The sequence below is a fragment of the Alosa pseudoharengus genome, unplaced genomic scaffold, assembly GCF_046254945.1.
Source record: "Alosa pseudoharengus isolate Yale_2024_CS ecotype anadromous, Long Island Sound unplaced genomic scaffold, YU_APseudo_1.1 YU_APseudo_1.1_scf_18, whole genome shotgun sequence".
In the NCBI taxonomy this organism is placed as follows: domain Eukaryota; kingdom Metazoa; phylum Chordata; class Actinopteri; order Clupeiformes; family Clupeidae; genus Alosa; species Alosa pseudoharengus.
In genome coordinates, this window is record NW_027468650.1 from 18,544,700 (window position 1) to 18,561,190 (window position 16,491).

The 16,491-nt window shown below is 41.2% G+C and overlaps 1 protein-coding gene across 1 annotated transcript; it reads right to left on the reverse strand.

Moving 5' to 3' along the window:
- Positions 1 to 2,870, reverse strand: slc35g2b (solute carrier family 35 member G2b). The gene is made up of 2 exons (XM_076291278.1): positions 2,806 to 2,870; positions 1 to 1,303 (listed from the first exon to the last, which is right to left on the reverse strand). Exon 2 carries the CDS (start codon positions 1,258 to 1,260, stop codon positions 1 to 3), a length of 1,260 nt encoding a protein of 419 aa, XP_076147393.1. The 5' UTR covers positions 1,261 to 1,303; positions 2,806 to 2,870.
- Between the last annotated feature and the right edge of the window lie 13,621 nt (positions 2,871 to 16,491).

The following is a 16,491-nucleotide window of genomic DNA, read 5'->3' on the forward strand; positions in this document are numbered from 1 at the left end:
TCATGGAGAGTCGAGGATCTCTTGGTAATCCTGTCGTACAGCCCGGCTCACCCAGTAGAGCTTGACTCCAGTGAGGGCGAACACGCTCAGCATGATGACCAGAGCGCCCAGCACATCATAGGCGGATGGAACCATGCGCAGCACGATGAGCTGCAGCAGCATGGCCACCACAATCTCCAGGTGCTGGACAGTGCTCACCAGCGCGGGGTGGAACTTGTTGAGGGCGTAGTAGACCCCCAGGAACGCCACGGTCGAGCAGATGCAAATGCCAATAAGGTAGCCCCAGGTCTCCCCATTCAGAGGGATAATGGGCTCCTGCATGATGAACATGGTGGACGCGCCCCACACTGTGCCCGTCCACCCAAAGGTGAAGAGTGCAGTCCACATGCTCACCCGGTCCTTGATGGCACGGTAGACGATCATGGAGAGGGCAGCGGTCAAGCCCGCCATCACCGTCATGGTGTAGCCAAAGGCCTCCTTCCAGAATCCCAGCGGTGACTTATCCTCGTCAGCGATGTTGGGAACCATGACCAGGCACAGGCCGAAGACACTACCCACCACTGTCACCACATCAGTGTAGCCCAGCCGCTCCTCCAACAACAGGAAGGCTAGCACTGCGCTGAAGACTGTGGTGCTGGCACGCCACATGAGGGTGCCATTGCTGGGTGGCACAATGGCAAAGGAGGTGTACGCACAGGTGATGGAGATGACATTGCAGACGCCGTAGAGGAAGAGCCGTAGACGGTAGCCTTTAGGGCCAAAGGGAGCCTCCTTGCGATAGAAGACCACTACCACTGACAATACCTGGATAACCGAGCGGATGAATATGAGCTCCAGAGAGGGCACGTTGGAGCGGTCAGCCGCCAGGCGTGTGATGAGGGCCACGCAGCCGTGGGCTACCGCTGCCCCAAACAAGGCGCCCCAGGTAACGCGTGAGGCCAGCACCGAGGCCTCGCCAAAGCTTTGAAGTTGACTGCCCACGCCTCTGTCCCGCATGGCCTCAGCGCTGGTGGGTTCTGGGGGCCGTGGTCGTGTGTCCATGGTGCCAAACAAAGTCCTGCCCTGTCCACCCTCCGTCACCAGTCGCTTACCAGGACTCTGATCCATGAAGGAGCTGAAGTCCTCGAAGGAGGGTGCATCATCATAGCCCTCTTCACCTGGCTGAGGGAAGTGGGTGGCATACTTCACTGTGACACTGCTGGGATGGATTTTGACTCGCTTTTTGGAGCCATACTGTTGTTTTGAGGAGGTTGGATCCATGGTTCCTGAACTCTAATCTGAAGGAGTTCAATAGGGTGCAGTGCTGCTAGGGAAAAAAAAACAGGCACAGATTAATAATAATAATTTAAAAAAAATACAATAAAATAAAAACATTATCATTCATTTTAAGACACTGGCAACTTAAAAATCCATACGATCCGGTGCATCTTAGTTCCTTGATTTTGTTTGTGCTCATAAACAAAAAAATTAAATAAACATGTTGTTAGAAGCAAACAATCCGCTTTGCGTGGATCAAAATTGTGACAGTAAACTGTTTTTATTGCTTACTAAGGTACTACCACGGCTTCCCCAATTGCAGATGAAGTGCTTACATAATTCATAACTTACTGCCTCAGTGCTCCCCTTTTCAGGCTGTCTCACTCTGCACTTCCATCATTCTATCTATCTCTCTCTTTCTCTCTTTCTTCCTTCATCTCTCATGTGCAATGCAATGTCTATATTTAAGTGCCGTAGAGCCTGCAGAGAAGCGTGTTGAGGTTGACTCAGTTTGATGGCTGAGAAATTATATAAGAGAGAGGCAAACCCAGAGGTTGGTTTACAATTCACGAGATATACAAAGCGAAAAGAGAAAACAGCAAATACTGTAATTCCATTCAGAGAGAAAAATGGTAATGAAATGGTAATATCTATCATCATGCTGCATAAATGCATTAATTAATGTATGCATATATGTGTGCATATGTTCGATTCTACCCAAAACAGAATGTAAATAGTTGTGGAAGAAAAAGAATCACCTTTAAGGATTTTAAGTCTCTTTTGTACTACAGTGATCGCTTCCAACGGAAATCTTGGTATGAGATTGCAACTACATAGAATCCCACAAGGGGGCCCTCTCTCTCTCTCCCTCTCTCTCTCTCTCTCTACTCTCTTTCTCTCTCCACTCACCCACCCTTTCGTTCTTGTTTTAAAATTATGGATGTAATTATAGTGTTCTCTGAACATCTTGTGTTCCCATGAATAGTGTTTTCTCTCAGAAATCAGATTTTCCTCTGCACGTCTGAGCCTTTTGTGCTTTATTTTCTCGGCTTCCAGCTAACAACTAGCCTCTTTATTTCACTATGCCTGAAGTCAATTTCCCACAATTTCTAAAATCATACAATTATCATATAGCCATTGAGAAAACAAATACTATATCTTCCAAAACGAAAGGTAATATGAATGCACAACTTACCAGGACAAAATAAGCATTCATTTATATATTTTTTTCACAGTTAATTATTTCACATAGTCTAAATAACAATGCTCATTTAATATGACTAATATGGGCTTACTATTGTGGACAGTTACAGAAACAGTACTGAAAAACGCCACAAACAAATCCGTGTCTCTTTATATAAAAACACCGATGCGTAAAGCAAAGCACTTCATGCCTTCAATAAAATAAAAACAATCGATAATATGTATTCCTTTTCATCCTCTTCGCCACCTCGCGTGTTTGCTGAACTATTTCCAAATGCGATATGATTGTGAATTTGAGCGCAACACATCTCTCATCGATGCAAGACTGAATCCAAATAAACTCACCTTTTGGTTTATTAGATCCCACTGGATTTTGTTAGGACAAGCATCATATGAATGGTTGGCGTTCGATGCCGTGCACCAAATATATATAAAACTGCGCTTGCCATCTCCTCATCCGTCTCCCCGGATGTCTCCAAGAAAGCAGGTGCGTATGCACGAGACGCTCTTCAAACCTCTCTTAGCGTTTAGCGCGAAGGCTTGTTGGTGATGGAGGGAGGGAGCCTCGCTGCTTCTCTCTAACACTACAAATAAATAAAAAATCCTTCATCAAACGCATGGGAGTGGGGGTTGGGTAGGGTGCAAATGCAAGTGTGGTCATGTGTGAATGGACATGCTGCCATACGTGATGACCCTGCATGTTTGTTATCGTCATCATTCAGAATCATGACCACCATTAATGCCTGATGACTCTCATGATCATCATGTCATCTGAGTTTCTTTCACTTTGCACCACTAACTAACCCGTGCAAGACTCAAACTATTTGACCATTTGAAGGCCCAGGTAAGAGCTATTGTTTGGTTACAGTATGCAAACATGCTTTTCACATGCAACAATCCTGGAGCTCTCATTCAGTTATTGCCTCATGCCCCCATTCCACAGACAGCAGCTAGATGGAATCCAGGAACACCATGGACAGCGTTAGCAGATTTGGGTCATTGGTTTCCTTGCGTCTAGATGTTCCAGGCTGTAGTTCATCTTTATGTAGCCTATCTGACAATAATGCACTACAAGAGACTCACAAGTGCTAAAATATACCCGACTTGCACATATTTGCCTATGCATTGCAGGAGAGATAGATGAGGTCTTGACCGTTATATCAAATTATTTCACTGCTATATCTGCTACATGATCCATAGTTTCAACAGCAGATGTGCTAGTGTAATAGCTTTGGTCATTTGCAGATGAGAAAGCAAATAGACAATACTGTCTTCTCATGAATCACATAATTGTATGCATCGTTGGAAGACAACCAGCAGCTTTGTAATAATTATTGCATTGTGTTGATAGAACATGATATCTTGTGAAGCAGCTGATTTCCTAATTTCCTAACTCATCATGGAGAGAAAAAAAATTAACTCGAAAGGGCCGACTGATGAGCCTTTTCTGATCAACATTAACATGGTAGCCTGCTGGTCCCATGTTTCCATAGTAACACTAGAGGAAAGTCGATCAGTGGGAACCTGATGTTCCTCAATCCTTTCTCCCCAACATGCACACGTGAGCTCTCTCTCGTTCTCCCTCTTTCTTATCACTTAAAAATCCAAACAAACTGAAAAAAGGAAATGTGCCTTCAAGCAAACCAAAGACCCTACAAGATTTTGTCTATTATGGTGCAAACAATGTTCATGTGTGCCCTCCATATACAGACATAGTATATGGCAAGATATATTTAGATCTGACTTTGAATCCAGAACAATGAATAATTTACATCAGTCTGAGAATTCCCTCTTCCTCACTCTGAAATATGTCAATGGATTCATTTCTTGTACTAAATTGACTGTTGATCTTTTTGTTTTTTGGACAAGTCCAAATTATATTCTGATCAACTCATTTCATAGACAAAAGTAGGCTAATTATTTCAATAGTACAAATTCCAAGAATAATATTTATATAACCATTATTTTCATTAATTTTGTTTTTGTGCATGATACAATGAGCCCTCTTCAATATATTTTGTGGACACAATGCAAGTGTGCCACATTTTTGTGTTTTTCATGAACAAAATGCAATACAGTTTCATATGATTTTATTATTCATTTATGCATTTTCAAGTGTAGAAGGTATTCTGTCCCTTACATTTAAGTTTCTGCTGTGCTGATGTGATGTGCGCTGGTTTATATGGCTTCTGGCATCATGCTGTTGTATATTGCCAGTTTTGAAATTAACTGCCCTGGGGTATAGAAATAAGTGTACTCAGGTATCCATTCTGACCTCTGTGGTGTGGAACATAGGAGGAAATGCCTGTTTGGCAAGTGGCATTACGCTACTTACGAACAGGGTTAGAGAACAAGATCATTCTTGAGCTTTTCCACACAACGCCCATGGCAGGGATAGAGGCATTGATTTATTTGACAAACATGGTGGATGCTGAATACATTATAATGAGAAAGGTGAGGTTTTTTTAGGAGAGCAGCCTATGCAGTCTTGAAGGATTTGGATCAACATCCTTATAGTCCTGTCAATCAACAGAGTGATCCTCCACCCACCCACATGCTTTTTGTACAGCCTTTTCAGGGCGGGAGTGCTGTTCTTTTATTCCACCTCACCATTCTGTACATACTGTACATGGAATTGGAGGAGCACATTCCAAAGAACACATTCGTCTCCACTACATTTCCCCAGGCTGCTATTTGGGCTTCATCAGCTTGAGTCTGGCATTTGAATATTCCAATGTCTTAATACATTTATCTCCTCATTAAACCAATATTCTTAGATGGTTTGATTCTCTGCCAAAAAGCCAAAAAATGATTCCCCTATGTATTAATTCAAAGTTCAAAACATATCATCATTTAACAGACTGGGTCTGGGGTTATCATAGTGCAGAGTATTTTACCCAAACCATTATATGTGAGTCCATAAAGTGTTCACTACACAATCCCACAACATATGAAGTACTGTTCATCATGTTGACTTTATTTGGTTCAGTGTAAACAACCAAAGCTGGCATAATGAGGTGTATTTGGGCGATTGGGTGAGATCTCTGTTTAAAAGAGGCAACAGTTATCTTTGTTTCCCCCTTTGATTCTTTAAAAAGGCAATGCGGTTTACAATGTCTTATGATGGTTCACATCTCAGCATGAGCACACTGCAGCCTACTAATGAGGAGCCCACTGAGTTAAAAATATGCTCAGCTTATCTAAACCGGGTCTGCTTTACTTTGCCACTGATGCCATATAACCATAGCTATCTAACACATTTCCATTTGGACTTGTCAAAGTGGAAAGGACTACTAATGAGTTATCTCTAATTAGTAGAGTCTCTAATCTGCACAACATGGGTACTGTTCAAGCTATCTCATTTTCTCCATATTGACACAGCAGTGTATTCAGATAATGCAGAATTATGTGTTATAATATGGCTACTAAACTAAAAATGTAAATGTCCTTGTTATAAATGTTTTCACTTTAAATAACATGACCACCACCATCACTATGTGGGCCTTTGTAAGCATGAAAGTATGGCACTGTATCATGACCATAGCCTCCAGGGTTACATCTCCTTGCTGGATCCCCAGGCTTCTCTCCAGTCTGGAGTACCACAAATTCCCACTACAATGATTAGATATAAGAGGGAAACATTGCCTATAGGACAAGGACATGTTCTAATCATTGCACCCATGAACACAACCTTTCTCCATTTTATTCTCTATTTCTCCCATTTGTGTTTTATTATTACCCTTTCCTCTTAATGCTGTGGTGTACTGTGTGACTGACTTTTGTGATTCATGTTGGACCGCACACTCTATGTTTATGGGAGACCTCTATGGTGTTTTGAAGGTAAAAGGCTCCTCTCACTGACCGTGGTCTTCTCAGAGCTGCAGCCTGTAAATGCCATCAGATGTGCCATTTCAGAAGAGGGCAAAGGTAGAAGCAGACTCCAAATTATCTTTCACCACAAACTCTTTAAAACACACAATATTCACATTTTATACTGGACAGAATCTCTCTGTCTCTTTCTCCTGCTCTCTATCTTTGGCTTCTTTTCATCTTTTCAGCAAACACGATGGTACTAATCCTCATAATTTCAAGAATTCTACAATGAAAATACATTGTGCATATACTGTAAATATTTTATGGCATTCTTTATGAGCCATTGTTTGTCACGCAAAACATTTGTATTTAAGAATTCTTTATATTTTGGTATAAAATTCCCTTTCATGTGTTTCCTCTATGCTCCTCAATCATTATTCTTCTTTATCTGCTTTCACCTACTTGTGTGCTTTTGCTATCCAAACCATTTGGCTTTTTCAAAGTTAAGCCAGCGCAATGGTGTTATGGTAATGTTCTCTTTTATTTCATTTTCCTGAGAAAAAAGATGTATGGAATGGTATAGCAGGTAAAGAAAGATGCTATGTGCTTAGTCTGTATCCATTTGTGCTGAGTATAGGCATATCTGAATACCAGTTTTCTGTCTCCTAGAAATAGTGTAAAATGTCTGGCAAAGCTGTTAACCCATGTTGTGAACCACCAACTGATCTGGGCAGAGAGCATGTGCGGGGGCTAGAGCTCTTGTCTTTGGTGTTCAGAATAAAACAGTGTTAATTACACAGGCACAGACAGTCAGTTCCGAGTCAGACAGGCTTCACACAGAGAAACGAGACCTCTCAGAATGGCTAATGAGTCTGTGTTTCACAAGAAAAGAAGATGCACTGGTGAATGGCAGCCTATATACCTGAAGAAATCCACTGATGTGGTTTTTCATTTTGAAGGAAAGCACTGTTTTCCCTATCTGTACAAAATCCTCCCGTAGTGTGATGGCACAAGAACTAGCCTGACTCTGATAGCCACAGTATGAGATGTACAGATGGTCCTATAATTAAAGTGTGTGTGTGTGTGTGTGTGTGTGTGTGTGTGTGTGTGTGTGTGTGTGTGTGTGTGTGTGTGAGTGTGTGTGTGTGTGAGTGTGTGTGTGTGTGTGTGTGTGTGTGTGTGTGTGTGTGTGTGTGTGTGTGTGTGTGTGTGTGTGTGTGTGTGTTGGTGGGAGAGTTTGTGAGAGGATAGAAAATGGGGGCGAACAAGAGGCGGATATGAAAGGATGGTGCATGAGACATATAGGTGAAAAAGGCAGAGAGACGCAAGATAATTGGAGGCTGGACAGAAAAAAAGTGAAGATGGATGATAGTAGAAAGGGGTTTCAAAGGTGCTCTCAAATGATTTCATCTACATTTTAAACCCATACACTGCACTGTTAGAAATGTTAGGGCCAACCAAGTGACAGCCTATTATAGTCAGCCAATGACGGACATATGTTTTCAGAGATCAAATTGAATATGAGTGGTCATGTGGTCCTCTCAGTGCTGTAATCCCACTATTATACCCAGGATGCCTGCCAAACCACAAATAAATTTGAGAAACAGCCACATGTTACAGTTTGAAAAGCGAATGTGCTACAGCTGTCTGTGGCATGCTTGAATGATAGCCAGTGAGGATGTGCAGATACCCCCAGAGAGCCATGGAGGAGCCATCCAAAATCAATCATCCCACCTGCTTCAGACGGAAAAAAAGAAAACAGAAAATAGAGAAAGGAGGCATGATTTAATTGGTGAGTAGGGGACAAATGCAGCCATGGAAGCCTGTCAGCTCTTAAATGCCTGTCAGAGACAAACAGTATCTGTCCATCTTCTGACAAGTTTGATCGTATCTGCTGCCTCACAAACAGCTTTTGTAATGTCTGTTGCCACTAAAATCTCATTTTGGCCCATCCCACAGTGAAATATTATGCACACTCTCCAGTGCAAAATGCTACTCCCAGCCAAAGCCATTGTGACAGTGTTGTGATTTAACCATGTCATTATGGTGTCCTCCATTACATTAGATGAGGGGCAGAGAGAGATTACAGTTACATGAGGAATTTATCATCATTTGTGTTGCGCCTTCTGCCCTCGCTGGCAGTTAAAGGGTTACGGGAGCAGAGTGATTTGTTAAGAAACAGAGCTACTCATGCATGAACATGTCTAGCTGTACATGGCTCTTCATTACCATGGTGAGATTGAAGTAATTTGGGGGCATTTCATCCTACTAGAGATTAACGCTGAACAGTCTAGAATACATTCTGCTATATGTCTTCATAACAGCATATCATGAGCATGCAGGTGAAGGGATACTTGTCCTGAATAACGTACATCATGACTGAATTTTTTCTATAAAAACATTGAAGAAAACTAGTATAAAGATATTTTTTTCTATAAAAACATTGAAGAAAACTAGTATAAAGATATTTTAGCCTACAGCATTTGAATGTACAGTAACAAGTTGGGAGGGAGTAACAGTTAGCCAACTAGTTCAAAGCCTAAACAGTGTAGACAACCTTAGTAAAAACACTGGTGGACGTCATTCAGTGTATCGACAGCATCAGTGTTGTGTTACGCTGTTGTGCAGTATAGAATATATAGGCTATAGATGTGCTTGGGTCAAATGCATTAGGACTTTGACCAGGCATGTGGAGCATATGCACTAACATGAATTAGAACAGATTGAAAAAATGCTGTCTTAGAAGAAGTGGCAGTTGATAATGACTAGGGAAATGACAGTGTTGTTCACCTGCCATGGGGCAAATGCCACACGTACATCAAACACATTTTTAGAGGCACTGCTAAAAAGTTCTCAGTTCTCAAGAAAATAATTTCTTGCAAGGAACTTAAATTTCTAATCCTTCTGAGAGGAAAGCCAGAGGGAGAACCAAAGCCCCGCTGGAGTAGAGCGATACCATTTCAGTCACTGTGACTGACACCCAGCTGCCACCTCTAATGTTTATTTGGCTGCACAGAGCAAAAACAGCAGGAGGTTTTACTCAGTTTGTATCCCTGGTGGAGGACTGAGTTGATTTAAATAAGCTGAGTCATCGTTCCAGGGAGATTTATCCTTGCAAACATCATCAGGCACACGTAAAACATGTCAGCCATCATTCACGGATTGGAGGACCTACTAAGAAAGATGGAGGAAATTAATTTTGTCAAGATGCTTTCAGCAGCAATAAGCAGCAAAGAGAGCTGACCGTAATGAAATGACAGAAGAACCAAAAACTTGAGTGATAGACATTTTAATTAGTGTAACACTGGGGAATAAAAGCAGCAGTTCAGGGATCAGAATTATCACACATAAAACAATTCCATAATATAAGATACAGTTGAAGCCAGCAAAACCCCAGATATTAAGGAGACCTTTCTGTATAAGGTGTATTGTCTCATGTCAAGTTGATGTAAGGATTTATCAATTGTCATAACCTGTGATGGATACGCTGTTCGCACACATGATATATGAGTATTTATAGCAAATGGCAGACAGATTTAATCAAGCATGAAACAGGGGTTGCACTCTCAGCTGGGTACTCAAGAGAATGTTCCGGCAATATCCCTCCCCACAATCTGGTCGCTGTGACTGTTTCAGCACACATTATGTAAACCACAGGAGGGACTGCATTTTTGGCACTACATCTGAATATGACTGAAATACATGAAACTTGACTTTCCTTTGTAGAGGGTTACTTTTCAGAAGACACCCACTGTGATGACATAGAAGACACTGGGACCTCTCTTTGTTTTGTCCTTGATTTTTCTTGTGGTGGGGGAATGACATGGAAGGTAGTGCAGGATCTGGATGAGGTTTTCAGTTGATCCCAACCCACCGCAGGGCAAATGATCAGTCTGGTGAAAAAACATTCTGTCATGCAATGTGCTGTTACTCTGAAGTCTAAACAAAAGCACAAACCCTTATGTTGCACAGTTCTAATCTGTGCCAGTCAGTTCCCTTTGGTTTGTTTCACCATTTGTTCCTCTGCAACTTTGAAATAACTGGAACTACAGCATAAGAGGTGACTCAATGTGCCGATTTCTTTCGGAATTTGATCAACAGTCCAAAGAATCTCAACAAATGGCTTAGATGCATGTGTTTTCATACTGTTCAATCATAAAAGGTATCTGATGTGCAGTCTTTAAATCATGTTATTGTGAAGTACACAAGTAGTAATATTTGCCCCCAAAAAGGCTATGAAATATGAGGATGAGGAATGAGGAATAGAATAAGCAAGAGACTTCATCATCGATGAAGACAAGAAATGATGCAAAGAGTGCATTATGCTGCACATAAATAAACTGATAAAGTGCAATTATCTGGAGGGAGTGTCTCAAGTACACAGCACATGTCTCACATTGCCTTATCATCACCAGCAGGTAAACAGAGGTAAATGTAACTTGACAGGCTACTTGCAATCTGCAGGGAGACCATTAACCAGCATGTGTTATAAACATTACCTATTCTAGTGTGGCTTCAAGGTAGATCAAACAGGAAAGGACAATTGTATATGTGCATATATATATAGTATGGTATATGTACATGACTGGCAAAACAGTGCATTTTCAATACCGCCCTGGCTGTTGTTTATCCTTGCAATGCTATCCTGGCAGTGTTTTGGTCATGTGGAGCCACCATACTGCATGTGGGAAGAGTAATCATCTCCTCCACTCCATCTGTGACAAATCTCTCTCTTTCTTTATATCTATCTACCTGATGAATGTTCTGTTGTTAAGCATTCTTTAAAATGCATTGTATTGCATAGAATTTCATGATTATTAAATGACAGTCAAGCCCTCTAACATCTAGGCTATAGGATATGATTCTAAACATAAAAAACGTCACTATGAGAAGGATCTTAAATTGTAAGGAGGAGGCACGCCAAACAGTGTCCCAAATGATAATCAGCATCCAAGTAAGTACAATATCTCCCAATTATTACTAAGTGACAGTCTCGCTCCATTTCCAACCCAGATGCTACATTCAGTAGCAACAACGAGGTAAACTAAACTGCACTGAAAATTAGCTCCCATTTATACACATGGGTGATAATTAGCTCATCCAAAAGCGACAGAAAAACACAGAGGAATGAGTCATGCATGGCCTCTGAAGTTTTTTTTTCAACTAAACAGTGAGTGGATGTTCGCCTGACTGGGTCCTCTTCCAGTGGTCAACCAGCACAGGCTGATCAGCAAGCCACTTAGCTTTGAGCAGAGTGAACAGATGGAGAGCTGTCATCGGAATCATAACATCCTTACAAGAGCTTGTTCACGAGAGGATGAGAGAAGCCTGCCTTTGGCCTGTCACCTTTCCTCACTCACACATGATTGAATGGAGGGCAAGATGGAAGGAATCCTATATATATATATATATATATATCTATGTTAGAGAGAGAGAGAGAGAGAGAGAGAGAGAGAGATGTTCAATTCTTATGACCAATTCTGTAGAAATACAGAATAATATTTTGGTCATGTTAAATTCTGGGGTTACTTTTTGACAGCTTATTATAATCACATTTCTGAGAGGGAGAGAGATTATTTTAATTTGACATGTGACTCATATACGCCTATAATGTCTTAAGTTGTAGCCTATGTGAAGATTAAAAGCTCAAAATCAGCCTCTGGTTACATCTCTTCTTGAGGCTGATGGACTTTTAATACTCACAAAGTAGAAAGCAGAGGGATGCAGCAAGAATGTGTCAGCTACTTATACAGTATGCTTGTCAGGTTCTAGAGAAGATTCTTCCCCAGTGTATTTCATTTACATCCCAATTTCCCAAACTACAAGTGATTATTTATTTGCACCCATTATCAAGTTTATTCTTGTAAAATAAATGTGGCGAACTGATAGTGATCTTATTAAGGACACAAAATGAATGGATGGACAACAAAATATGACCTCTTCTCGAGAAGAATGGAACTAAAGGGAGAAAATAATACATTTTACTGAGAGGAACCTAATATCGTTGCCTTGTATGGCTTTGTTGCCCTGTCTTGCTTTTTCTGTAAAGCAAGGGCCCAAGTAGCATGCCCCATGCTTATCCATAATATTGAGCTGCAGCTTTAGGTCTTTGCTTTGTGTTGAGCTACATAAAAGAAAGGGGAGGAGTCACTAAAGAACGTCACCTTGGGCCCTGTCATGTGTTTATTAACAGCATAGATGAAAGCCCCCCTTGTCCTCATCAGCCAGGGAAGATAAAACGCCCTCAAGAGGATTTAGCTTCAGTCAGGCCATTAGACTACAGTACTGTAGTAGTGTGGAGGAGAGGACGCAAGTACAAGTAGCCAGGTGGGCATTACTCCGACCACAAGCTATACTGTATGGAGCTGAACTTAATGATCATTTACACTCACATGTTTTAGTGGTTGTGGTGGTGGCTGGGTTAGGTTTAGGAATAATGATGCCCCATTTCTCTCTCATGGTCTCTGTCCTCTCTTTCCCCCACCTCTATCTGCACATCTGCATGGTATTGCTTTGTGTCTGGCTTTCTGCACATGCACAGAATGGCAGTCTTATCAGATGGAGCAAGATAAGGAGCAGACCATGAGCTTGCCTTGTGGCATGTGATAGAAGTCTAATGTGGTTTGATAAGAGTCATACAGAGACACAAAGAGGAAGGAGGGAAAGATAGTTAAACATGGAGTTGGACAAAGAGAGGAAATTTGGGGGGAAAGCCAGGACAGACAGACACTGACACACACACACACAGACACACACAGAGACAGACAGACAGACAGACAGACAGACCGACATAATAACTGTGATATGACAGAGCACATCACAACAATTTCCATACCATAAGACTAGATTAAGAAAAGTATTTAATACATACATGGAAGTCTGGAGAGTTCTCTTTTTGTGGGCACCTCAGGTGTGCAGCATGGTAGGCTACTGCTTGATGGATGGAGACAGATCTTTTTCAGACGGGATCAGCACGTCAGCAAAGGGTCTGTTATCTTCAAGGTGATGCCTCGGGGGAAATATGCTGCATATTTTATCTCACTCAGTCGCTTCTTTGTGAGAATCATTTTAACATCACTGGAGTGCTATTGATGTGGCATTGAAAAAAGTGAATACATATTTGACAAATAATAACTCAAGATAACTCAACATGAGATGCTTACCGATAATCTTAAAGTGATTTTATTTTGCTATAGTGGCTATACCATAACAGTTCCTAAGGTTGGCATTGCAATCTCGGTGTATATTATCAGACTCAATATTCTAGATTGAGCAGAGCAGTTCAGTTCGGTACAGATGCTGTCAACCTCAATGAGAGGCAAGCTATGTTTCAGATCAAATAAACTGACCTTGGTTGTTAGCAAAGTTAGGCCATAAAAAGGTCATGGTTTCAAACCATTGCATGAACAAAAGATTCACCTACTGAATGGTTTGTTCAATTACTCAGTATAAACTGACAGAAAGTCCAGGTTCTCCAATAAATGATTCAGAGTTCGAGTTTATTTCCCCCATAAAAGCAACAGATAAGGACAGGAAGGTCAAGACAGCCTCAATGAAGAGAACAGACTGCACAAGTGAAGTCAGGACCATGCTCAGGTGCATCATTTGCAGACAACCCAAAAGGTTTCTGAACTCATTAATATTATCAGTTTAAAGTCAGACCACAGATGGTGCAGAGGCGGGCTTGTGAGTGAGTTTTTTGAATATATATCTTGTATGTCAGCTCGGAGGGAGACGCCGGAAAGGATTCAGAGACAGATAAAAGGGTTTGCTGGTTGTTACCCCGTGCCTTTGTTGTCAGCAATCAGGGTAAGGCTATTTATATCACAGCGCAGTATGAACTGTGTGAGCATGTGTGCGCAGCATTCTGTATGTGCATGTGTGTGGATGGGCATTGTGCTACATCCTTTTAGATATATAAATAAATACATACAATAAAATCTTTTGTGATCAGCTGGTGATTTTTCAGTCAATATATGCACATCTATTAGGCCTATCTATTAATTCCTAACATCTGTCTGTCTGTCTTTCTGTATGTTTTTCATATATCTCTCAAACTTTGCATGTGTCTTTCTAAGGTCACAAGTGAGTGAAGTGTTGAGTTTGATGCTGGTTGGATATCAAAAATACATAATACAAAAGATATCACTAAAAGAAGCATTTATCGGCTTTTGCCACTCTAGCCATTCCCTTCCCCCTTCCGATACACAGCATAGCACTGTACCAGTGTGCCCATACAGAAAGCACAAGTGACTGATGTGTCGACAAGATCACACTATGAGATATTATCTTGTCTGACCTCAACAATATAGAGAGAATATAGACATAGAGAATTATGTTTACTGAATGTTTATTCTAAGCAATATTGAATGCTTAGTTATAACAATGATGTTTCTCTAACTATCATCCCAGTTTAAACGAAGCCCTACCCATGGGCATGTAATTGTGTGACGGGTTTTCTACAGGAATGGGCATGGTTTCTATGGGCACTACACTTACATGCAATTTCCCTATCAGCAGCTTGTTTCATTGCCAACTCTCACATGAAGTGTAAGCTGTCCTGCACTGATGCTGTGGGGGCCAGTGTGTGGGCGTGAGGAAACATGAGCCACATCTCCCAACAGTTGGCTATCTTCTGGCTATCCATCTGGGTGCCAATCCACATCTGAACACTGGCTGATGTACTGTACATGGATAGATGGCCCAACCTCCCTGTGCCCAGGCAGCTGAACTCTGACCTTTCATCTTGACTATAGCCCCCGGGCAAAACTGCTCCTCCCTTTAAAGTGGCACCGCAAGGAGAAACTGAAAGGTCAGTAAGCAGTCCCTGAGAGGATAGAAGAAAATATCCCCACATTTACAGTTATGTTTATGTGTTTTTGTACTTGTGTGTGCCACATTATAAATGCAATACATTCAATAAAATCGTAAAAAAAATAACTAATAACAAAAAATAACTTTTGTGATTCCAAATAAATCAGGCATAGTACAGGACATGGCTTTGATAGGGCATACTGTATAACAAAGCACACGACACAACACATGATGATGGCAGAGACAGCCCTTACAGGAAAAAAAGAACATGGCAGAGACGGTAGACATGCCAAATGGCAGCAGTGGTAGACTAGTAGCCCAGTAGATAAGAGTCTAGTGTCGTGGCACAAGTTCTGCTGTGCACTCCTGGCTTTATAGTCGTTATGACTAGACTTTGACTGATGTGGGCATTGAATGAATGAAAGACTAGATTAAAATATTGGTTTTGTACGGCTTTAGTATTATTGTTTTATACAGTGGTGGGATTGTGCCGTAATCATGAGTATCTGTCTCTCACTCTGTGGATAGCCTACATGTAAGTCTATGTAGTGATTTGTGTGAATGGACATCGTCCAGGTTTTGGTCTACTTGCATGTGGGCAGCCTCCATATCAGCCTAGCATATAATAATGAGCAGCTGGCCTTGTCCCATGTGCTCTTAGTCTTAATTGCATATTAAAGCACGAGATTTTAATTGTACCTTTTCTAAAATAATCTTTTGGTTGCCATGGTGACAGGTTTGCAAGACATGGACCAGAAAATCCATATTAAATCTTTATTTCAAAAGACGATAACGCAGAGATGTCTGAGCAATGAGTCCGTTTTAGCCGCTGGATGAATAACCCAAATTCATGTTCACATTGTGGTGTTTCTGTTTTTGTTTTGCTAAATTGTGGCATGTGCTGATATTGCTTTGGTGTGTAGAGGCAAGCCCACTACTAGGCTACCATTTACACTAGACAAAAGGAAAAGAAAACTCTGAGTTTTTCTCATTACTGTAAGACTCTGACAAGATATAATCTAAACTTAATAGGCAATAATCAACTACTGTATTTTATTCACAGATATAATAATAATAATAATAAAAAAACATAAACATAACTCTTGATTGCATAATTAATTAATGCTAGCATGCACATGCCCTTGGGTAGCAAATGTTTCAGTGTCTTGTTTTGTTTGCATCACTCTATCACTCTCGTTGTGTATGTGCGTGTGTGTGTGTGCAAGAGAGAGAGAGAGAAAGAGAGAAAGTCTCTGTGTGTGTTTGTGTGTTTTCTGTATGTGTGTGTGTGTGTGTGTGTGTGTGTGTGTGTGTGTGTGTCTGTGTGTGTGCAAATCATCTCTGTGTGTTTATTCTAGGATTGGCTACAGGGTTTCGTAGATCATACATCTGTGGTAAACCAAT

Excerpts from the sequence above, each read along its gene's own strand:
- slc35g2b (XM_076291278.1), bottom strand. The coding sequence starts at position 1,260 with ATGGATCCAACCTCCTCAAAACAACAGTATGGCTCCAAAAAGCGAGTC.